The following is a 25,704-nucleotide window of genomic DNA, read 5'->3' on the forward strand; positions in this document are numbered from 1 at the left end:
GGGCGACCCACAGAGAGGCCGTCAAACTAACCTTTCTTCCCGGAATCATCTCAACATGATAATATAAATTACATGTTTCATGTTACATAACCTCTGATTGTGATTCACTCCTCTCATTTAAGGTTAAACAGTGCTCTTGGCAGTGTTTAAACATGATCGGTTGAACATCGGTTTTAGACAGTGTCTAAGTGATGAATAACGTCTCTGCAATGCGACAGCCTTATTTAGGCATTGTTTAACCGTAGACATCGTCTAAACACCATTTCTGCAATCGGCCCAATAAATTTATCATTTCATTAATTTCTATTTGACTTAAAGTCTATTAGATATTAATTACTTCACCTTCAATGGGAAATACTACCAACAAAACACAGGTTTACCAATGGAGGGTCCTCTATCAGTTTTTCTTTTTAGCTAACATTTATTTAAATAACCTTGAGAAATCAATCTTGGTCATACATGAGAAGGAAATAAAATTATGGGTCCGTTATGTTGACGACCCAGTAGTTTTTTTGAATGGAGACCTAATTACTCCCAAAACACTTCTGGGTTGTTTAAATTTGCTCAACTGTAACATGAAATTCACAATGAAAAAAGAAAACGATAAAAAGTTAAATTTCTTGTACCTCACATTAACAAAAAACAATACGAGAGATTTCGATATTTTTAGGAATCCACACAGTCCATCATCACCATCAACAAAAACTCCAACCACCCAGGAACTCACAAACAAGCAGCTTACAAAGCTATATTAATAGATTATTAAATGTTCCCATGAGTAATGAAAAGAAACTGAAAGAGATTAGAGTAGTAAAACAAAGTGCTAAAGCAAATGGCTACAACACAGAAATGATAGCCAAAATTGTACGTAAAAAGGAAAATGAGGAAAAAATGAAAACAATGAGAGAAGAAAGGAGATCTTTGAATGTAGTCAATTTGTAACATTTACGCATTTTGGGAATCAAATTTTTTAAATCGCTAATATATTTAAGAAATTTCAGCTCAAAACAACATTCCAAACCAGAAATAAAATATCAGAACATGTATGTAATGCACATAGTATCAGCAAAAAAGATGTCTACACCAATTCGGGAGTAGGTAGGCTCACTTGTGACGACTACGAAATGTTTTACATAGGAACGACTGGGCAAGCCTTACTTACATCAACTATATCAAGAACATTTCAAGGCAATAAAGTACAACCGATATTCAGCTTTTGCGGAACACATTCATGACAATAATCATAGCTCTTTAGGGATCGAAAAGGACACGAAATTAATTTTTAAAGGTGATTATGGATTTGAATTAAATACCTGCAAAAACTTTGAGATATTCTTGGCACAGATAAGAGAACCTTATAAAATGTTAAATGAAACAGTTGCAAGCAACATTTTGTTTACAATCTTGAGATGACTTAATATCATGTGCTTCCAGCATGCCCCGTACTTAAAGCTGAAGATTATTTAGTACTTGATCAACAGCCTGAGCACAAGGATAAACCAACCTTCGTATGGTATGTATTACCTTTTACAACATCATTGTAAGTCTATATATATTCTTTGTTTACTTTTGTACTTGTTTCTTCTTTTTCTTATTTTACAGTTGATCTCAACAGGACTCCATTTTCACTTATTTTAACTCATTTGACAACTCACTCATGTGGAATTAAATGTTTTAAACAATTTCAACTCTGATGATGGACCTTAGGGTCCAAAAACCGGTTTTGCATTAAAATTAGTGTGCTGATACAACTGTATGTGATTAATTACAGTATAATAATAAGTTCATTTACTATGTTCCACCTTTCCTTTTGAGTACTTGTCATTTGATTAATGGTGAAATGCATTCTACAAGAATGAAACAACACTTCTCTTTATTTTCATTTTCAAGAACCAGCCTTTGTTATTGGAACCCTTATCCAGGAATATTCTCACAAGGACATAACTAATGGCTCTATGGACAAGATGGGACACACTGATACTAAAGCAATAGTTAACAGTTAGGGGAAAACTTCTGTTGTAATGTTGAATGAAGGATAATTCCCTGTAGATTGATCTGTTTTCATTTTCTAAAAATCTCTTTTCATTTTATAATGCGATTGTCATTTTCCTAGGAATGTATTCTGCACAATAGCAGTCTCTCGTATCACATCATAGTCCAAGTACTACCAGTTATCCACTTTATTTTACTGTTGGTTCACTGTTTAGCTACTGTAGGCTTGTGCGCACACTTCTGCATGTAGATAGCTTTCTCAAGTGTGTTCAGTTACTCTGCTAAACCCACACAAGGCAGGTGATGTTAACCATTTTCAGGTAGAGCCTCTGAAGGGTTTTCTCTGCTTAATACTGTAGAGTGCAGCAGGTGTTGTGAAGTGAAAGAAATTTCCTCATTTAACTGTACTGAACAATAGGGCTTTTAGAGCTTCTTTGCATTAGTATTGAAGACATTGGTAGTGGAAGATACGAGGGGGGATCAAATATAAATGGGATTTTATTTTTTATTTAAATTCATGAATTGAAAACACAAGGCAATTACAATTTATTTTTCCACATAGCTTCCGTCTTTGGAAATGAGTTTGTCCCAGCTTCTTGATGCCCTCATCGTAAAAAGGACAGGGTCGTGTCACCAGCCATTTGCGCACAAAGACTTCCACACTCTTGTCATCCTCAAATCGTTGCCCTCCTAGAGCTTCTTTAAGCGGTCCAAACAAATGGAAATTGCAGGGCGATAAGTCCGGGCTGTAAGGAGGATGATAAAGTGTAGTCCAGTGCATTTCCTGTAGCTCAGAAACAGTTACGGCTGGGGTATGGGGCCGCGCATTGTCAAATTGGTTGGTCTTGACTTTTGCCGCGATATGCAACCCGCGCATTGTTCAACAGCTCATAGTAGTAAGCAGCATTGATTGTGCATTGCTCATGCAAAAAATCAATCAGCAAAATGCCTCGCCCATAAAAAAAAATATTTGCAAGAACCTTACCAGCTGACAGTCAAGTCTTGGTTTTCACAGGTGCTGTCTCCCCTTTCCTCCGCCCCTCCTTACACACGCGTCCTTGACAATGTTTGATCACCGAACTGTGCAGTCAATCTGTGGCAAATTTCCGCCACTGTAACTCCTTCACGAGCAAGAAATTTTATGATTATGCATTGTGCACTGGAGGGGTGCATCTGTTGCTCCGACATCATGAGAGTTACTGACAAAACGGTGGGAAATAGCTAACAGCATGCTCTCCTCACTCCTGACGGTCCCGCCTAAGCATAGCAGAAGCGCGGGGCCAGTCCTACCAACTGTTGATGTTGATGAACAAAAATCCCATTTATGTTTGATTGACCTTCGTATGTTCTCTCTCTCCAGAATGTAGCATGAATATTTCTCCTGGCCACTAATATTTAAAATTTAACCTTTAAAATCTCTTGTATACTGTAGTCAGTTTTCCTGAAGTAGCTGATTTAATATTTTAGATTTTTCTGTGAAAGTGAATATTTTATAGTAATACTGTGTGTAATTCTTTTATTTCTGGGTGTTGTCAACAAAACATACCCTTAATTTCTCTTGTTTGTTTCTTCTTTTTTTCCAGTTATATTCAACATGGTAGTTACCCTGTTATGAGTCCAACCAATTCAAGTTTTCCATCCAGTGTGTACACAGGTCGAACTTCACTGCATTACATAGCGACGAAGAGCGCATATCAGCCTCATGATGCTACCATTTTCCCTGTAAATAATCCACTTCCTGGCAACTGGTTTGTTGCTGCATATATTTCACATTGGGACCAACATGTTCAACAAGAGGTACTAGCTTTTTAAATATTGATTATATGATTGTTTACAGGGAATTTAACCAAAGTTAAGGCAACAAATATCATTGGAAGACATAGAAATGAGAGAAATGCCAAAATAATTTTTAATCTTTGAAATTTTACTGAATAAATAAAAAAAGGAGTTTTGTCCTACTTTTGTCAGAATTTTTATAATTGTGTCAGTCATGTTCAGAGTAAGAAGAAAATGCAGATTTTAAATTTTAAATTTTCATCCAGTATGTATTTACTAGGTTAATTCAGGATCATCCTGCTACCGTACATGACAGTTGATATTACTACCTGCAACTGTCTGGCTGAGGGTCAAGTGGCTGTTACGAAATTTGACACCCAAAGGGGTCGAGACCGAGGAGATAAAAAGGGGGCGGGGGTGTGTTTATTCTGGTGAAGGAAACTTATTGTTCACATGAATGGTTTACCGATGAAAGGGATGAAATATTAGGGATAAAATTAGTTTGTGATAATATGAAGGAGGTGGGAATTATAGGAACATACAGGCCTGGAAGAGAGGAAAGAGACATGGAAATATTTGAGAAAATAGATTATACTCATAAAAACAATAATAATGATATGGTAATAATTGGGGGAGATCTAAACTTGCCTGAAGTTGAATGGAATGGAGCTGCAAGTGAAGCCCATGAACAGAAACAGGCAAATAAGTTAATTTGGGAATATGTGGATATACTTTGGGCTAAATTTAAAGGAATCATTTGGGAAGGAGAGAAGATTTGTACCTGTTAAGAAGGGTAAAATGACCTCAGACCCTGTTTATTATACAAGGGAAATAAGAAAATTAAAAAGAAAATTTAGAATAGTAAACAGGAAAATCAAAGAGGGTAGGGAGAGTAGAGAAACTAGAAAACAGCTAATGAGGAAACTGAATGGAGTGAAAAAGGAAGCAAAAGAGAATTATACGAATGGCATACTTCAAGAGGGTAATGACCACAAACGGAAATGGAAAAAGCTGTATTCATATATCAGGAATCAAAAAGGAAAAGGAATCCAAATTCCTACAATGGTGGGAGAAGGGGGTGAACACTATTTAACAGATACTGAGAAATCAAATCTATTTAGTAGGGAATTCAGAGATTCAGTATTTGATTGTCAGGAGTTGGAAACCAAAATAGAAGATAGAGAGGGAGAGACATAGAGGGAAACAAGAAGCTTCTCATTCACAAATGAAGATATTTTCAGAGAAATCCAACTGCTTCAGCAAGGAAAAGCAGCAGGAAGTGATCAAATTACTGGGGAGGTATTAAAGACAATGGGGTGGTACAAAGTGGCTTATTTAAAATTTCTGTTTGACTATATCATAAATAATAGTGTAATACCAAAGGAATGGAAGGAATCTATAATAATACCAATTTATAAAGGAAAGGGTGATAAAAGGAAACCAGAGAACTACAGACCAATCAGCCTGACCAGTATAGTTTGTAAAATACTGGAGAGTTTAATATCAAAGTACATCAGAGGGATATGTGATGATAAAAATTGGTTCATGAGGAGCCAGTATGGATTTAGAAAGAAATTTTCTTGTGAGGCACAACTGGTGGGATTTCAGCAGGACATATCAGATCAGTTGGATTCAGGCGGCCAGTTAGATTGCATATCCATAGATCTTTCCAAAGCCTTTGATAGAGTGGAACATGGAATATTATTAAAGAAATTCGAGGGAATAGGATTGGACGTAAGGGTTACACGTTGGATAAAAACATTTCTAAATTCAAGGGTTCAGAACGTCAAAGTGGGAAATAATGTATCACAGGAAGAGAAAGGTTGGAAGGGAATTGCACAGGGTAGTAAAATCGGTCCGTTACTTTTCTTAATATACGTAAATGATTTAGGGAATAATATAACATCAAAAATCAGATTGTATGCAGATGATATAATTGTTTATAGAGAAATAAATAACACTGAGGATTGTTCAGAATTACAAAGGGACCTTGACAGTATCCAGCAATGGGTTGAAGAGAATAATATGAAGATTAATGGAGGCAAATCAACTGTTACAACATTTACAAACAGGAGTTTTAAAACTGAATTTGAATATACTTTGGATGAGGTAGTTATCCCTAAAGATGGCAAGTGCAAATACTTAGGTGTGAGATTTGAAAGTAATTTGCACTGGAAGGGTCATGTGGATGACATTGTTGGGAAAGCATACAGATCGTTACATGTCATAATGAGGCTACTTAAAGGATGCAACAAAGAATTAAAAGAGAAAAGTTACTTAAGTATGGTTCATCCATTATTGGAATATGCAAACAGTGTTTGGGATCCTCGCCAAGAATACCTAATAAAAGAAATAGATAGTGTGCAGAGGAAAGCAGCAAGATTTGTAACAGGGGATTTCAGAAGAAAGAGCAGTGTATCAGAAATGTTAAAGGAACTTGGGTGGGAAACTTTAAGTGAGAGAAGGGAGAAAACTAGACTTATAGGATTATATAGAGCCTATACAGGAGAAGCAGTATGGGGAGATATTCGTGAGAGGCTTCAGTTGGAAAATAATTATATCGGCAGGACTGACGACAAATATAAAATTAGAAGGAATTTTAGCAGAAGCGATTGAGGTAAATTTTCATTCATTGGGAAGGGTGTGAAGGAGTGGAACAGTTTACCAGGGGTAGTGTTTGCTCCTTTTCCAAAATCTGTACAGATATTCAAGAAGAGAATAAACAGCAACAGAGAAAATAAATTAAATGTTAGAAGGCATTCGACCAGTGCAGGTTAATGTAAATAAAACATGTGTGTGAATAAATCAATTCCATCCCCTGGTCTAAGGAGTTTGGACAGCCAAAGTAGGGGACTGCCTGTAGGGGTGAAGTACAGTAGGGACTTCGAGGGCCCTGGAACCGCTACGGTAGCTGTGAAGGCCCTTCAGGAACTCTGAAAAGTGGTGGCAAAAGGGGCTTTGGTTAAGACGCAGCAGGTCGTTATGCTACTTAGGTTCCAGAATGGGTAAAAAAAATAAAAAATAAATGCAATGTAAATTTTAATCTTATACCAGTTGTATAGTATCATTTGAAGTAATTCCACATACTTTGTATTAGTTGACTATATTTGTAAGTAGTACAGGAGATATTATAAGTAGAATTTTGTAAACAATATAAATTTATTAAGGATGAGCTGTGTGTCTAATAGAAAAAATTGTTAGCGTAAATTGTATAATATTGTATTTTGGTAAAATTTTCTTCTCCTGTTAATTTAATATTTAGTGCTTGACAATAATGTATTTTAGTGTACCATTTGCCACCGAGGTTGACACCTCATTTGCAAATAAAGAGATTTTGATTTAATTTTGATTTAATTTTGATTTGATGAACGGCTACAGGTAGTGGAGTTCTTCCTTTGGAGGCCAGGTGAAGCCTTGGGTAGGAAATGGCACATAAATTCACAAGAAAGGAGAACATGGTCAATGGTTTAGGTAGCAAAAGAGGACCCCAATCCCAACGGTGAATAAAACACAAGATCTATGTCCTGACCTCAATATCTGTACTTCAGTGAGGCAGATGCAAAGGGCATCTGTACTCCTGAAGAGCAGCCTTTAGTTACACCTGGCAGTAGCTATAAAATGCCCCTGGGATTGGCGACCCCACCGTAATAATAGCCTATACATGATATGGTACTTCTCAATTTGCTTCGTGCCCTGCTGCATGCGATGCAACAGTTCCTTGGGCACTGGGGGAATTGTGAAAAATGGGTGAACAGTGGCCAACATCATATAGGTGGGCATAATCAATCTTATGACCTTGACAGGAAAGGCAGAAGAAGCGGCAGGTTTTGTGCAAGAAGAGGCTATAGATATGATGGGGTTCAGCAAAGTTAAATTGGAAGGAGAAAGGAAAGAAGAGAATGAGGAAAGGATATACACTGTACTGAAGTGGTGACAGAGGCCAAAAATGGAGTGAGCCTGATAATTTCAAAACAGCTGGAAGAGTATGTTGATATGGCAGAGTACATCAGCTACAGAATAATGAAAATTAGACTGAGAATGTCGAACTAAGTGAAGGACTTCATACTAGTGAATGCATTACAGACAGGGAACAGAGAGGAGGATATTGGGGAATTCTTGGAGAAACCAGAAAAGAAGATAACTGATGTGGAAGTGATTTTCAAGGGAGACTTAAATGCACAGGTGGAAAACAAAGACAAGAAAAGGAAGACATAATTGGACCATATGGATACGGGAAAAGGAACGAAGGAGAGAAACTAGTTGAGTTTCTTGAGAGGAAGGGGATGAATGTGGGCAACACATGGTTTTAAAAGAAAATCAGCAGCAAAATACAAGATATGGCTGGGATGTTAGAAGAATAAATCAGCAATTGATTGCTTTTTGGTGAAAAGAAAAAATCACAGGGAGTTGATGGATGTAACAGCTTTACCAGATGAAGCATTCGATGGAGATCATAGAGTTGTAATAAAAAATGAGACTGGGGAAAATGGAAAAATTAAAGGAGATAGGAGATAGTAAAATAAAAGTGTGGAAATTAGACGATAAGAATGTACAGGAAGAATTTCTGGAGATACTGAAATAACACCCCTATACAGAATGATGTCACTGTTTAATAAATTACATCCTCTGAATATAGATTTATTTCAAAATAAGAAATCCGAATTTTTGAAATCTTGTAATCATTTATTACACATAATTAGCTAGATGAATGATGCCATATTGCCTGTTTTTGTTTTGTCTTTATTCTTCTTTATATGGTATTCTTTATCTTTATCACTGCTGTTATACTGTAGTTAGGTAACTCTTTATTTCATACTCTATTTTGTGATTATCTTATTTCTTGTATTTTTCTAATTATATTTTATAAGATTAGAAGTTATGAGCAAATATTGTAATTGGGCTAGCCTGTATATTTGCATACAATAAATAAATAAATAAATAAATAAATAAATAAATAAATTCCAGTTACTGAAGTTGGAAATTTGGAAGATGAATGGTCCAACTTCAAAAGGGCCTGTTTAAGTGGGTCAGAGAGTGCTTGTGGTAGAACATCGACGAGATTGAAAGAAAAGGAGACACTGTGGTGGAATGAAAAGGTGGGAAGAGCAGTGAAAGAAAGGAAGAAATCATGGCAAGAATGGAATAGAGATAAAAAAAGAATAAAGCAAAGGGAAATATTTTTATAATAAAAGGAAATGTAAGAAATTGATAAGAGAAGGAAAGTTGGGAAGAATTTACACAAAAGTTGGAAACAGATTGAGCTGGCAGTAAAAAAATGCTGTATGGAATTATGCAAAATAATAGGAAGGACAAGGCGTGCGGTTAGGGGCGCGCAGCTGTGGGCTTGCATTTGGGAGATAGTGGGTTCGAACCCCACTGTCAGCAGCCCTGAAGATGGTTTACTGTGGTTTCCCATTTTCACGCCTGGTAAATAGTGGGATTGTACCTTAACTAAGGGCATGGCTAATTCCTTCCCACTCCTAGCCCTTTCCTATCCCATTGTCGCCATAAGACCTATCTGTGTTGGTGCAGCTCAAAGCAAATTGGGAAAAAGAAAGAAATAGGTAAGAAAGAGTTTATACATAACTGATGAAAGAGGAAGGTGGAGAGTTACTAATGCATCCAGAAGAAATAAAGATAATATTGAAGGAGTGTTTTGATCAACTACTGATTTTGAGAAATTGGGCAGAGAAGATGGTAGTAATACATTGGGATGACCGAAAGTTAGAAGATTATATAACCATGTTGGAGGTGGAATTAGCAGTCCATAAAATGAAAATGGGGAAGGCACCAGGGGTGGATGAAATTAATGTGAAAGTGATAAAGGCTGCTGGACCTGTTGGGCTACAGTGAGTATACAGTTTGTTGAAGTGCATATGGAAGCAGAAACATGTGCCAGAAGACTGGGGAAAGGTAATAATAATAATAATCATCATCATCATCATCATCATCATCATCATCATCATCATCATCTTTAAGAAGGGGGACAAAAAGCATATGATAACTATAGAGGTGTATTACAAGTTACAAAAATATTGGAATGAATATTAGAGAGGAAAGTGAGAAGAAAGTTATAAGAAGAGTTGCAAGATGAACTGTATGGCTTTAGAAGTGGAAGTTCTACAGATGACCCAATCTTCAGCATGAGAAAATTAATGGAAAAGAATTGAGAATATGGAAATGATCTGGACATAATATTCATAGATTTATCATGAATTATCATTTATCATATGTTTCCGGGGAGAAGGTGTGGGGAAACCATCATAAAGAGACTAAGTACACAAACTGTAGAATAGTGCAGGCAATGTACAAAAACTGTGCCAGTAGCGTACAGACTCCGTTTGGAAAGACAGAATGGTTTAGAAATGAAACTGGATTAAGACAGGGGAATACAGTTGCCTCTTTTGTTTCTAATGTTTATGGACATAATTATAAAGGAGACAAAGGAAGCACATGGGAATATGGAGATGAAGTTATTACTTTTTGCAGATGATAATGTGGTCTAGGAAACAACAAGCAAAGAAGTACAAGCACAACTTGATTCACTGAACAAGAAAATTGATAAGTATGGCATGAAAATCAGTGCAGAGAAAAGCAAGACCATGGTGATATCAAGAGGAGAAAGACAAGGGAAAGGGCATTGTGAAAATTAGTGGTCAAAGCCTTGAAGTTGTTGACTATTTCAAATAGGGAGTGAATTAATGCAGAATACAAGGCTGAACACGGAGATTATCAAGAAGGTGCAACAGAGCAATGCATTCTACCAGAGTATAAGAAACCTTGTCTGGAATAAGGAAGTACCAAGGAAGTGTAAAGAGATAATGTACAAAATGTATTATGCACCCATATTGACCTATGCAACTGAGTCCGACTCCTTGGGTGAAGGGTCAACGTTGAGGCCATCGGTTCAGATGGTCCCGGGTTCGATTCCTGGCCGGGTCGAGGATTTTAATTGCATCTGATTAATTCTTCTGGCTCGGGGACTGGGTATTTGTGTTCGTCCCAACACTTTCCCTTTCATACTCATACAACATACTACACTACCAACCACCACAGAAACACGAATAGTGATTACATCCCTCCATATAGGGTTGCCGTCAGGAAGAGCATATGGCCGTAAAACCGGGCCAGATCCACATGTGCGACGCGGTTTGCACCCACTACCCCACAGGTGTGGGATAAGCTGTAGAGGAAGAAGAAGAAGATTGACCTACGCAGCTGAGACCTTGACGATGACAAGTAGTGAGGAGAGTAGAATTCTAGTCAGCAAAATGAAATACCTGAGAAGTACGATAGGAAGGACACAGAAAGACAGATTAAGAAACAAAGATGTGAGAAAGGAGGTTGGAATGGAAAACATAAAACTGAGAATTGATAGGAGTAAACTAAGATGGTTTGGGCATGTAAATAGGATGGAGGAGGAATGAATACCAAAACAGATGATGGAGATGAATTTCGAGGGGAAGAGAGTGAGAGGGAGACCTAGAACAAAGTGGATCGATTCAACAAAGACGAGTGCAAGAAGAAGGAACCTGGACTGAGACAAAATGATGGAAGAGGAATGGTGGAAGGATGACGCAAGTGCGATATCAGGTATAACAATATTCTCTCACCCGTGGGTAACTAATGTAGATATCGAGCTATAATATTATTATTATGATTACGATGGTGATTATTATTATTATTATTATTATTTTTATGTATAGCTATTAAGTGTTACATCATGTTAGCATTTGTATTATTATTACAATACGATCACGTTGGGTGTGAGGTTATGTCATTAAGTATTAGTGTTGTTATTTGTATTTACGTTGTCGAATGATCGTATTGTGTGTGAAGTTATGAAACGTGTTGTACATAGACATTGATATCAGTTCTGTTAATGTTAATACCTGTGACTTAATTTATTCTTACCTGTATAATTTGTAATACATAATTGTGAGACACGTAACTTCCAGAATGGTAATAAGGCACTAGAATAATTGAGAATATTCTATACATTGTAATCTATCTATTGGACACTGGAATATTCAAGAAGGTAGTTTTTTTTGTAATGTAAGTTCTAGAAGTCTGGCCAGATACCTATATAAAGAGAAGATCTTGACGGTGAAGTTAGTTATTGTGAGTTAGTGAGAGTTACTGTGAGTTGTGGTTTGGGAGATGAGTTATGATGCAGCAAGGTTATGCTTGTAACCACGTGTGCGACATGCTTTTAAGCAGTCAACTGTTTTATTTGTGTTTCAATGTTGCCATCTCGATATGCAGCGATTGGCAGTTGTCTTTAAATGGTGGTTTGTGATGTGAATGTTTTGTTTTTGACAACAGTGATTAAGGTTATGTGTGTGTTTTGTAAATACGTGTAAATAAAATAATTGTACCAACTGACAGCATCTCTTGTGCATCTTTATGGATGCGTTAAGGAGAGAGGAAGGTGAAGAAGTGCCATAAATGCCCCGATGTGGCAGGAGTTGGATAAGCGGAAAGGAGGAGGATGTTTACATGCAACAAGTGAAAACGGCTGTACAGAATTGAATGGAAATCAGTATTTAAGGTCATCAGGGGAAGAGGCACTATAATCAAGGCTGTAAATAATTGTATTCATACTAGGTGAAGTTTTAGCTTAGGGGAAGTTCTAAAAATTAATTTTTAAATATATTTATCAGTACTGGTCCTGTCAATATAGTAGATGCCACTAATACAGTTGCAGAAAATACATTGTCTGATTTTATGCACAGTACTAATTGATCCTATGGTAAATATTTACGATATTTTGTCTCTCTCTCTCTCTCTCTCTCTCTCTCTCTTTCGCACACACAAGCTTTAACAGCTTCATTTTAGATTTTTTTAAAACCTGTATTGACTATAAAATCAAGTATTGAATATTTAAGATTAACTTAAATATTATATTTAAGTGGTCCTCCTATTCAGTACATGTATAATTTATTACATCTAGTACATGTTTCATCCCATAAGGGACATAATCAGCTAGAATAAACTACAATAATACAAAAATTACATTATTAGATTGGAAAGACAAATTAAACACACTTTTATATACAAGGACAATTTAAAATAAAATATTGGCAAACTTTGTTAAAGTTGCAAGTCATAAAGGCAATAAAACTGGTTGAATTGTTCATTAAACTCTTGATGATAAAGTTCGTGGGAACGAACAGTTATGCTCATAAAATCGTAAAATGATTGTTGTTGTGAATAAAAACCTTTCATTTGAATTCATCTTGATGAAATGAAATGGCGTATGGCTTTTAGTGCCGAGAGTGTCCGAGGACATGTTCGGCTCGCCAGGTGCAGGTCTTTTGATTTGATGCCCGTAGACGACGTGCGTGTCGTGATGAGGATGAAATGATGATGAAGACGACACATACACCCAGCCCCCGTGCCAGTGAAATTAACCAGTGATGGTTAAAATTCCCGACCCTGCCGGGAATCAAACCCAGGACCCCTGTGACCAAAGGCCAGCACGCTAACTATTTAGCCATGGATATATCTTGATAAAAATAATCCTTAAGGTCTTTGATAGACATTCCTTAATTTGTATTTAAGATTGAACGCTTCAGGATTTCAAGTCAACACAGCGCCAAAGCAGTAAAGTTATTTGTAGAACTGGAATGTTCGCCCGCCTCTGTGGTGTAGTGGTTAGTGTGATTAGCTGCCACCCCCAGAGGCCCGGGTTCGTTTCCCGGCTCTGCCACGAAATTTGAAAAAGTGGTACGAGGGCTGGAACAAGGTCCACTCAGCTTCGGGAGGTCAACTGAGAAGAGGTGGGTTCGATTCCCACCTGAGCCAAGTTGGAATTGGTTTTCCGTGGTTTCCCACTTCTCCAGGCAAATGCCGGGATGGTACCTAACTTAAGGCCATGACCGCTTCCTTCCCTCTTCCTTGTCTATCTCTCCCAATCTTCCCCATCCCCGCAAGGCCCCTGTTCAGTATAGGACGTGAGGCTGCCTTGGCGAGGTACTGGTCATCCTCACCAGTTGTATCCCCCAACCCAGAGTCTGAAGCTCCAGGACACTGCCCTTGAGGCGGTAGAGGTGGGATCCCTTGCTGAGTCTGAGGGGAAAACCGACCCTGGAGGGTAAACAGATGAAGATGAACAACAACAAGAAGAATTTTCTGTCTGAAATTAAAGATAAGTATAAGTAAAGAGGGAGGGAAGGTGGATTAATATAATATGATTTAAATTGTGTTACTTCCTTGTTATTGGCCCCGATGCACGTAAAAAACTCGCTTATGCTTTCTGATTCAAAACAAGTACCAGTAGTTGATACGTTGCTACATTGAGCGGGGAATATAGAGGGGAAGTGGGAGGGCGTGTTCTGGGCGGAGGAACGACCTGAGTGTCACCGATCGTGTGACATGTTAAAGTTGGACGTTTCTTTCTAAGTTTCGCTTTAATCAATTCCTCATACAAGATGTTATACTTCTCAGAAAGATCGTTTATATTACCTGTTGGATTGTTCCTTTGGTCCAGATAAATGTAAATTTCCTCATATATGTTCAAGAAAAGGCCTTTATTTATAGTTTTCAAGATTTTAAGGTCATTGTCTATGTTTGTTAACATGTGATTGAAGTCTCTCATGTGATCACTCATGGCCGAGTATCTGTTGTATTTCTTGGCCCTGGCATGTTCCTGATATCTTGTAACAAAGTTCCTTCCGGTTTGTCCGATATACGTACTTAAACAACTCGCACATTTCAATTTGTATACACCCGAATTTTGAAATTTTATTATTAGTAATAACAATATGGGTATTATAAAGTAACTTCGAGTTCGTGTTGTTGGTCCTAAAAGCAGTTCTTAGATTACGCCTCTTGAATAAATTTGTAATCCTATATACTGTATATTTTCATGTATTAGACCCCCTTATGTATTTCACCCCCCTTGGCTTTTCGAGACAAAGAAAATAAAAACAATAAATCTCATATACAAGACCCCCCCCCCCCCAACGTAATTCGTCAGAGAAGAACAATGATTCCACTTCGAAGCGGGGTACAAGCCTTATGCAGCTTTGATGGCATCACACAAATTTGTGAATAGTTTCGTCCATACGACCCACACAATGAAAACGCGTCGAAGTCATGCGGTACATCTGTGTTTCGTAGTTAAGAAATGTCCGCCTCCATTGTTTAGGTCTACTGCAGCTCTGATGGCGTCGCACAAATAGGTGAATAGTTTCGTGTCTGACCCGCGCGTTGCAAGGGCACATTAGTCCTGTATATATGTCTGTGTTTTGTAGTTAAGAATGCCCACCTGTGCGATGGTTAGCACAATTAGCTGCCGTTCTCGGGAGCCTGAGTTCGATTCCCGGTACCGTATTACTAGAGATTTACAAATGGCAGGAAGGTTGATTTGCGGTAAAAATGGTACATGCAACTCGCTTCCACTGGGGGCCTGCACCACCTCGGGATGAGAAAACGAGTTTACTTTAATTAAGAAATATTCACAGTTGTTGCTAGGCCTATTAATATATGCAGGCGAGATCATTAACAAAGTGATCGTTTAAAATTTCGTAACTCGGGCCAGTATAGTTTTTTTGGGAGAGAAGTAGGTTTAAAATGTGATAAAAACAATCCAATCACAATTGTTTTACTCGCCAATGTACGTGACAGATAATAATAATAATAATAATAATATTGATTTTTTATGTCCCCACTTACTTGCAACGAATTTTCGGAGATGCCAAACAAAACATACTAGGGCATGCGTTAATAAAAAATGAGACACAACGAACGTACGAAATTAAACATTATGATAATAAAACGCATTACCGCCACACCTGTAGATATCCATAAATGCGGCAGTCTTTCCTGTTATTTGTTTTTATTCTTTCCGTTGTGGAACTTTTGGCGGGCGATACCATACCTAACCCAAACAGTGCAGTCTCTCTTACTCATTTACAGCCGTTTAGGTAAATTCTGATGTGATAAATGTCGAGAACAAGCTTTCAACAGCCACAGTTCTCAAAAGAATGCTTCCAGTCACTACGTTTACCGGTACATTCTGAAATACAACTCGTAATATACGCTGGTTATCAGCTGGTGGTTTGGCATGCTTTCAACAACACGGTTTTATTCAGAAGGAGTGGCTTGTGCTACATATACACCTGCTGGGAATATCAGAGACCATCTCCAGAAACCATTTGGGAATAGTTTCATACAATTTGGACTCTATAGTTGGGAACGAAACTATTTTTAAAAGGTTCAAAATGACGAGACCTCAAATGTTCTCGGTCTCAATTGCAGTACATGGCTGATGAGATGGCAGTGAAGATGACGTTACTTGGAATGACGACACGCCAATAGCAGGGAAGTTAGCCCTGCAAGACAATTAAAATGAAAGCAATGATCATGTTTACTGTGTGATAGGCCTACTGCTCAACTGACATCCGGATATATTGTCTTTGCTGACTCAGCCAGTTCTGCTTTCTTCCATAGGCTCCATTAATACTTGTAGTTTGCAATCAAATTCCATTTCATTCGCAAAGTTTTTGCCAGTCTCCCAAGCCACTCAAATGGAAGTGGGACTCCGTTACTCCTGTAGGTCCGAGGCTTGCCTAAAATGCTCTCAGCGTGCTCGGTGAAAATTCTGTGAAGCAGGATGCTACTCTACTTACACATATTCCCAATGATGATCTCTCCTCTAATGGGTTAGGTACCATCAGTGGATTGTATAGTCCTAGCCACCTGAGCACATGGAGGGCCACAACTCCAGAATATGTCCAAGGTGCCCACTCCCATTCCATAGCAACTGATATCCCGAATTTCAGGACCACTTACCAGGCCACTCGTCTGTTGCCCATGCTTCACGAACTGGGACGTGACTACCGGAGCCCTGAAAATCGAAGTGTATTTTTTCTGTAAGAACCACAGCAGTAAAACGTGCCATGCAGCTTGAGAGATGAGTTTAGAAGACAAGTGTTATAAGATAGCTGAAGAAAATTGCTGTTTCTCATGTTTGAGATCTGGACATCAAGCGAAGAGTTGTACGGTAATCATTCGTTGCCATTTGTGCAAGAAACGGCATGTTGTTGTGTGTCCGAAAAAGATCAAAAGGTAAGTAGAAGAACTGAAGTTGGAAGTAACACATGTGAAAGGGGTTGTAAAGAGAGTAACATATCTATGAACATCTAGAGTATCAGTAAAGAGATTTTTATTACAAACGTTGTGACCAAGCGAGTTGGCCGGGCGGTTAGGGGCATGCAGGTATGAGCTTGCATTCAAAATAGAGTGGGTTCGAACCCCACTGTTGGCAGCCCTGAAGATAGTTTTCAATGGCTTCCCATTTTCACACCGGCAAATGCAGGGTCTGTACCTTAATTAAGGTCATGGCCATTTTCTTCCAACTCCAAGCCCTTTCCTATATTTTGTGTAAAGCTAACCTATGAAGGGAAAGATTTTTTTAACAATCTGCTGTACGTCACACCGACACAGATAGCTCTTATGGCGACAGTGGGTTAGGAAAGGCCTAGGAGTGAGAAGGAAATGGCCGTGGCCTTAATTAAGGTACATTTGCCTGGTGTGAAAATGGGATACCACAGAAAACCGTCTTCAGGGCTGCGATAGTAGGGTTTGAACCCTCTATCTCCCGGATGCAAGCTCACAGCTGCGTGCCCCAAACCGCACGGCCAACTCGCCCGGTGGGGAAAGAAAAGGAATAGTGTGAGCATTATTTGATAGTGGGTCACAAAGGTCCTACATGCGCAATGTGAAACAAGCTTGCCAGTTTGACTGCAACTAACAGTGCCTTCTTTTTATCTTATGATTAATTTTAACGAGACATTTACATAAGATTTTATTTGTCACTTTTTAACATAGCTTTGTCATACTCACTACAATTCATTTAACAACATCTGATGTATGTATATCTTTCCACCACTTTCCCATCCTTTCATTCCGTCTTTCAGCTTTCCACGCTACTCTGTTTTAGGAATATGATTTTTACATTGTATCTAGGCTAGGCTGATCGCAACTATTTCCTATTATTTTCCTTGCCTCATATGTATAGAATGTGGTATAGCATATAAAGGTTGGTTCACAAGTCACAGCAACTTAAAGGCACTGGTTGACAATTATTCTTATGTTGCACATTTAAAAATCGAATGAAGTCTGAAGTAAACGAAGTCCAGTGTTTCTGATAAGTTCTAGAATTCAACATAAGCGCAGAGGGAATAATTAGTCCAATAAGTCCAGAAAAAGCTTAATGTTGACAAAGTTGTTGGACATTGTGGAACAATGAAATCTTGCCGTATTCTAATGAGGCAGTCCAAATTCAATAGGAACTTTTTTTTTTTCTTCTTTCAGTATTGAGTTAATGGCATATCTGGATGCTCCACATTCAAATTCATCATGTGGAAAAATGATGTTAGTCACAACTCTTATTTTAGCCGCATATACCGGGCGAGTTGGCCATGCGGTTAGGGGCGCGCAACTGTTAGCTTGCATCCGTGAGATAGTGGGTTCGAATCCCACTGTTGGTAGCCCTGAAGATGGGTTTTCCGTGGTTTCCCATTTTCACACCAGGCAAATGCTGGGGCTGTACCTTAATTAAGGCCATGGCCGTTTCCTTCCCACTCCCAGCCGTTTCCTATCCCATCATTGCCATAAGACGTATGTGTGTCGTTGCGATTACAAGCCACTAGCAAAACAATTTAGCCGCATTATGGTGGCAGTTGACTAAAGCTTTAAAAAAACTTTAAAATGGGGAACTATCTAAATGTGATAACCAAGGCCATATCTGATGACTGAATGACCTCTGTTCGAGAACACATATGAATCTTCCCGTGCTATCACTCGCATTACAGCTGGACTAAAAACTCTAATCGTAAATACTTATCTTCTGACCTTAAGTAATGTCTCTCTCATGTACAAGTTGTATAGAGAATATTGGAATATTGTGAAGAGAGAGATGCAATTCCTGTTTCTATCAGTATATATCGTAGCACCTTGAGTAATGATTTTAATTTGCATTTTCATGCACCACATTCAGATACTGCAAAACATGTGATGCTTACAAAATTAAAAAAGGCAACTCTGACAGATGAAACAGACATAAAGAGTTTGGGAGTTCAGCAAGAGCTTCACCATCGGAAAGCAGAGCATATTCAAACATCAATGAAAAATGACAAAGAAAGGACTAAGAATGATCCTCCAGTTTATGTTTTTACTTTCAACCGCAAAAAAGCTCTTGTTTTCCCCAAACTCACAACGTGTATAGCGTATTAGAAATGTAATGTGTACATAAATTATTTTGCGTGCCACGAGCTAGCAACTGGCATTAGATTTATATACGGTTGGGACAAAATGATTGCTTCACGAGGTTCACAGAAAATAAGTTCCTGTGTAATTAAGCACATTAAAACATATTGTCTCCTACAGCGATATATGTACAGGCCCAAACCATAACTGGAATTTTGCCTTATCAATGTTAAAGTTAGGTGACACCAACTAGGTTGAGGTACTTGACCTTAAGTTTATCATGAGCAGGCACTTATGTCTACCCAATGAAGCTGACTTTGGATCAGTAGAGACCTACTTCAAAGACAAATTTTACAAAATTATGTTAACGGGGAAACTACCTCACTCCTCTTTTCTCTAGTATGCCTCTTCAGTGACGCCTGGGTTATCTGTGACAGCTGTTGATAAAACTGTGGAGGATCAAACCAGCCTTTGAGCTGAATACCCAACATACATATATACTCCAAAGATAAACATATTTATGTGCCAGATGATTAGCACCCTGTGATTCTAAAATCACGAAGAAAGAAACCCTTCCACTTCACGCAAATGTGTAGGGAAGATTTTGTTAAGAGTGCAACCAACCTTGAGAGAGCCATTACAAAATGTTAATGTACTGTGATTGAGAATCCAGTGGATTAGATGCCAGCGAGATGAGCCCTTTGCTTTATTTTGAAAAGAGATACTTAATAACGAAATGCCTTTCTCAGTTATCAGCACATCCGAAGCAAACAGAAAGGTAGACCAAGGCTGTTGATAAACATCAATCCAAACTTCCTTTTCAGCAGACCTAGACCACTGACGACAAAGAAGAAATAATCCACCAATCTACCATAGCTATTTTAGGAATCTTGCTGTACGTGCTCCAGTTCTTGATGATGCAGAACCACTGACAGATGAAAAATATGACAGTGATCAATAAACGTAACACTTGAAAACCAATGCTTCAGTAACTTTTGTTTAATTTGTTTTCATTGTCTTTTTCCACATCAGTGCATCTAGTATTTACTGTATACTTAATATACTCACAGTAGATCTATAAATTCAATCCTTAAACTTAGAAATTCATCAGTTTTTTTTCTCATGCTTGTCCTAATCCCCCCAAAAATATGATTGGTGTAAGTAAATTCAACCCCTCAAACACATTCTCATATACACGTATTTTGTATAAAATTAGTAGCAGTAGTTATATACGTTATTGCTGAGTTATGTGGACAAGTGTAGCGTGGTTTTAATTATAATGATACTAGTAAACCTCTTGTTTTACAAAATTATGTTAAGTGCACTTTCACAACTTCATCGGGAGACTCCAGATTTTTCATCGTTCTTCCAAACTTTCCAATTGCTGGGACTGATCTCCCTATTTTCAGAGCAGTTTCAGTAATTTTCGTATTATTTTAAACTTCCGCACATTTCCTTGCTCTATCGATATATGGCTGAGTATGGCTGGTCGATGTTAGTTCTAATAATCACAACCGGATGGCACTACGGGGCACAGTGACCAGCCATGTGCTCCTCCTTGGTCTATAATACAGTAAAATACTCAAATATCTTAATGATAGGAAGTGGAAGTCGCAAGCTTACAAAACCTTAGAAGAAGCACGCCACAGATGTCTACCCTGGACAGGTCCTGCATAAGTGCTCATGTTACGTCACGTAGTAGTGCTTCTTGGTTGTATGTTTTAATATTTGTTTTGGCCATAATGTCAAAAAATAAATATGATGCAGTATTCAAAAGGGAAGAGTTTCAGTGTTTTGGTGAATCCAGGAAGGGACCAACGTTCACATTCTGTACTATATATAGGTGTGATTTTTCAGTTGCACATGGCGGGAAGTGCGATATACTCAAACATGTGCAAACAAAAAGAAACATAGGGAGAGTGTCCAGTGTATAGAAAGAAACCAGAAACTGAACTTTCCATGTAAAAACCAAGATGTAAATCCTGTGACGAATGCCAAGGCTTTATTTACTTCATTTATCGTAGAACATAACCTGCCCGTAAATTGTGCCGACCAAGCGGGCCCTTTGTTTCGCAAAATGTTTGCTGATTTGGAAATCGCTAAACGATATGGGTGTGCTAGAACAAAAACAGTGGCTATCAGTACAGAAATGTGCATGGAAGAAAGGGCAAAAATTGTATCACATTTGCAGGTGAATGCATTTTCTGTTGCTGCTGATGGTAGCAATAAAAGTGACTTGAAAATATATCCTATCGTAACATTTTTTAGGCCTGAACTCAATGAAATTCAGAGTTGTCTACTCTCTGTGCCTAATTTAGAGGGGGATGCTACTGGAGCTAACATTGCCAATCTTTTGGTCTCAACTTTTCAAGAATTTCACATCCCATTAAAAAACTGCCTAGCTCTTGGTGCTGATAATGCTCCAGTGATGGTAGGATTAAAGAATGGTGTGGCAGGATGTTTGAAGCGGGAAAATAGTAACATAATCATCGTAGGCTGTTCTTGTCACCTAATTAATGTTGCTGCAGGAATGAGTGCGGTGTGCTTGCCTGTAAATATAGATGAAAATATAATTGATAATAAAATAAAGAGGAAAGAAAAGTTCAAAGAATTTCAGACTTTTCACAACACAGAGATCAGGAAAATTCTGAAGCACATGCCTACTCGGTGGTTATCACTAAGAAGGTGTTTAAATATGATTTTGCTGCAGTGGGACCCTTCGGTTACTTTATTTGGAGCGAAACTGTGAGTAAGGATTCTCAGATGGGAACTTTGAAGACTTACAAAATTCCTAAGCACAGTCTAAGTGCAGATATGTCTTGTTTGTCTGAAAAGGTGAAGAATTGTCATAACATTTCACCACACTCCTCAGTTAAAAGGAAAACTCAGTCATCGGTTTCACCCAAAAAAAAAAAAAAAAAAAAAAAAAAAAAAAAAAAAAAAAAAAAAAAACACCACTGATGACACTACGAGCCATGCTTTTTCACGTGAAGAATGACTTTTCGTGTTCCTTTCATCAAATTTACATAAATCTTTTTGGCTTTTTCTCTCAAGTTTTATGGATATCTTTGAGAATCCAAATGTAGCTCTTCAGTCAAGTATGCTGCACATCCACTTATTGAAGTCAGTTTTGTTGGAACTATTGAAGAAAGTGATGGCAGGGTTTGTAAAACCACACGTTATTAAAACCTGCTCCTCTCTCCTTGATGTAGATTATCTTACTCCAGCAAATCAAAAGGATGATTGTGATCTGATGATAGGGAACTCTGAGTTTGTTTTGGTGAACACTTCGATGTCTGAGGAAAAGTGCATATTCTTAAAGTCTGTTAGAAAGGGTTTCTCTTCATCGTGTGACTACATGGTACACAAATTTCCATTCAAAGATGAAGTTTTAATTAATGCAGGAGTTGCAAATATTTCTGCTATAAGTAAGGAATCATTTTCTAGCCTTAGATTTTTCATTAACAAATTTACGAACATTCTGACTAGTGAAACTGAATATTTAGGTAAAGAAACTGATATTCAACACTCCCATTTCTGTAACTTTCAGCTCGGAGAAACAGACCTGGCGAAAGGAAGAATTGATGTTCAGTGGGTAATGGTAGGTCAGAGGAAATGGGCTGACGGTGTACTTAAATATGATAGACTCTCTAAGGAAATGCTTGCTATTTTATCAATTCCACATAGCAATGCAGAATGTGAAAGGATTTTTAGCAGAGTAACAAAGACAAAAACACAGTTCAGATCCTTGCTGTCTGAACAAACTTTAGAGAAACTTTTAACCTTAAAATCAGTTCAGCAAGGCATGTGCTTTGAGCAAAACATTAGTTCCGAGTTTCTGAAGAGGGCCAAGTCAGCTATGGGTGTGTTGAACAACAGTTAGTCGTAATGTGTGCAGCATGTTGAAGGATGAGAAGTCACATGTTCCTAAAGTTCAGGTATGTCCAGTATTTAGTATTCACATATAAATAATGAAAAATAATAAATAATAATAATGAAATGTCGTATGGCTTTTAGTGCCGGGATATCCCAGGACGGGTTCGGCTCGCCAGGTGCAGGTCTTTCTATTTGACTCCCGTAGGCGACCTGCGCGTCGTGATGAGGATGAAATGATGATGAAGACAACACATATACCCAGCCCCCGTGCCATTGGAATTAACCAATTAAGGTTAAAATCCCCGACCCGGCTGGGAATCGAACCCGGGACCCTATGAACCGAAGGCCAGTACGCTGACCGTTCAGCCAACGAGTCGGACAATAATAATAATAATGGCATGTGACCTCCGGAGAGGCGTGGTGCAGATCTTTTGATTTGACACCCGTAGGAAATCTCGGCGTCATGATGAGGTTGAAATGATGATGAAGATGGCACATACACCCAGTCCCCATGCCATGGGAATTAACCAACTATGGTTAAAATTTCCAACCCTGCGGGAAGTGAATCTGGGACCCCTGTGACTAAAGACCAGCACGTTAACCATTTAGCCATGGAGCCGGACATGAAATATATATATGTAGGCCAAATAGAGTTGTTAATGTATTGAATTATAATGAATTTGTACATGTTCTGCCATCAGTGATGTGTTGTAATACATCTCGATTCGCTGCCAAATTTCTCCTGATTTTTTACTTTTGAAAGTTGGCTTGTCTGCATGTTTCAAAGTAGAAGTATGATTAAAGGGAAGCCCAGCAACAGTCCATCTGAAAAATTCATTCATTTAAGCTATGAGCTTAAAATTGTATGGACTGAATAGAACAGTTTGTTATGAAGAGGAAAAATTACATTTCATGTAATAAGCTTTAACAGCTTCATTTTAGATGTATTGATAGACGGACCACTTAAATATAATATTTAAGTTAATATTAAATATTCGCTATTTGAGGAAGAATTATGCGGACTGGATGAAGAAGAACATCCGTGCTCTGATGATGAATCATTCTCCATTGGTAAGTTCTCTAACAACATCCAGTGACTTACACAATCCATTACGTAAATGCAGGAATTATGGCAGGGTGTTTTTAAATGCAAAACCCAAAATAGTAAACCTTGCAAAACAACACCCCAGTTGAAGGATAAAAACATGACAGAAATATGATGGGAACTTCCTGAAATGAAAGGAACAATTAAATGTGTGTGTGTGTGTGTGTGTGGGGGAAAGATATTAAAAATGGTGGAACACAACTAGACCACCTGGACATCATTAATAAATGGACATTAAAATTATTTGTGAAAGCAAGAAAACATAAAATGCAGTCACATGCACACTTCTTCACATTGGGTTATAGTAGCAGCTGTACAGTTTTTATCATCTCAATTTAGATTCTCTGCATCCTGTGGGTGGCTAAAGTTCTTTAAATAATCCTGCAGAATACATCAGTACAAAGTAACACATTATAAGAAAACTAAAGACATCCTTCTTCAAGAGACCTTAAGTTCTACGGAAAGATTTCAGAAATGTCTCTCTCGCAAAACCCAGAATATAATGTAGAATTTGTAATTAATTCAGATCAGACTGACTGTGAACAGAGGCAGATCTAGAATTCCCTAAAGGAATGGGCTATCTTAAGAAATGACCATATCACAAAGGAAAAATGAGTGTTTGGGACATTTTACTTCCGTAGTGATTAAATTTCTCAATTTTATTTTAAGGAAATTGTTATAATATAGTAAACACTAGTTTAGGTTATTAATGATACTATTATTCGCTTTATGTCCCACTGGCTACTTTTCAGGTTTTCGGAGATGCCGATATGCCAGAATTTAGTCCTGCAAGAGTTCTTTTATGTGCCAGTAAATCTATCGACATGAGGCTGATGTAATTGAGCACCTTCAAATACCACCGGACTAAGTCAGGATCGAACCTGCCAAGTTGGGTATTAGCAGTTCACATCATCAGTTAACATTTGACCAGTTAGAAAAATCCAGTTTTCGTGGTTTTGACTTCAACATTTATTGCTCTTTCCTTACGGTTATGTACTAATGTAATGTCATTAAGCTGGTTCTCTCCCATTGTATGTGTAGGTTTTTAGCTCATATGGGGTCGAGAAACTTCTCTCTGTAGAGGCTGTCATGACTGGCAGGGTGGCAGATATTTGTTGCAATAGTCTAATATTGGGAAATAAGTCTTCTTTACATAGAGCTAATAATGCACATTTTTGGCCTTCTATTTCCTTCTAGATGAGTAGGCATTGTCCAATTATATCCCCATAGTGATATTTCTGCTCTTAATTCAGCACTAATTGCTGTGCAGTTTGCTTCATTCATCTCTGCTGCTTTAAAAATTTCGTCTACTGAAAACTGAAAAATTACTGGGAATAACACCTTCTAAAGGGGCCACTCTGTTAACATTATCCCAAAGTCTTATTAAGGGGTCGAAAATAGGCAAGAATAGCCTACTACCTTCCTGAAGTATTCCTCATGATCCTTAGTTGACACATTCATTCTTTGAGTTTACCTGCCACAAGTACATGTGAGACTGATTTCTTTACCCTTTGAAGCAGCCATATCATTTGCTGCAGTAAAAATGCCTTTACACCTTTCACCGGTATTTTTTTAATTATAGTCAACCTTCCTATTACAGTGCCAATGTAAGACAATGCAGCTGTTTCCAAACCAATGATAAATTCACTTCTTCCCAAAGCCGTGCCTAAGGCAAGCATTGCTTAACTTCTCACTATCTGGATCTTCTTCTGTTTGTTCAAGAAGCCTTACAATATGCA

General features: G+C 38.0%; 1 protein-coding gene across 3 annotated transcripts in view; it reads left to right on the forward strand.

Annotated features, from left to right (window-relative positions):
* The window catches only part of LOC136864316 (post-GPI attachment to proteins factor 6), a 226,121-nt gene that overhangs the window by 55,604 nt on the left and 144,813 nt on the right, over positions 1-25,704 (forward strand). For all 3 annotated transcript variants that reach the window (XM_067141134.2, XM_067141135.2, XM_067141136.2), the window contains exon 3: positions 3,576-3,789. In XM_067141134.2, coding sequence (XP_066997235.1) covers positions 3,576-3,789 — 214 coding nt within the window. The remainder of the gene's footprint in view (positions 1-3,575; positions 3,790-25,704) is intronic.

The sequence above is a fragment of the Anabrus simplex genome, chromosome 2, assembly GCF_040414725.1.
Source record: "Anabrus simplex isolate iqAnaSimp1 chromosome 2, ASM4041472v1, whole genome shotgun sequence".
Classification (NCBI taxonomy): domain Eukaryota; kingdom Metazoa; phylum Arthropoda; class Insecta; order Orthoptera; family Tettigoniidae; genus Anabrus; species Anabrus simplex.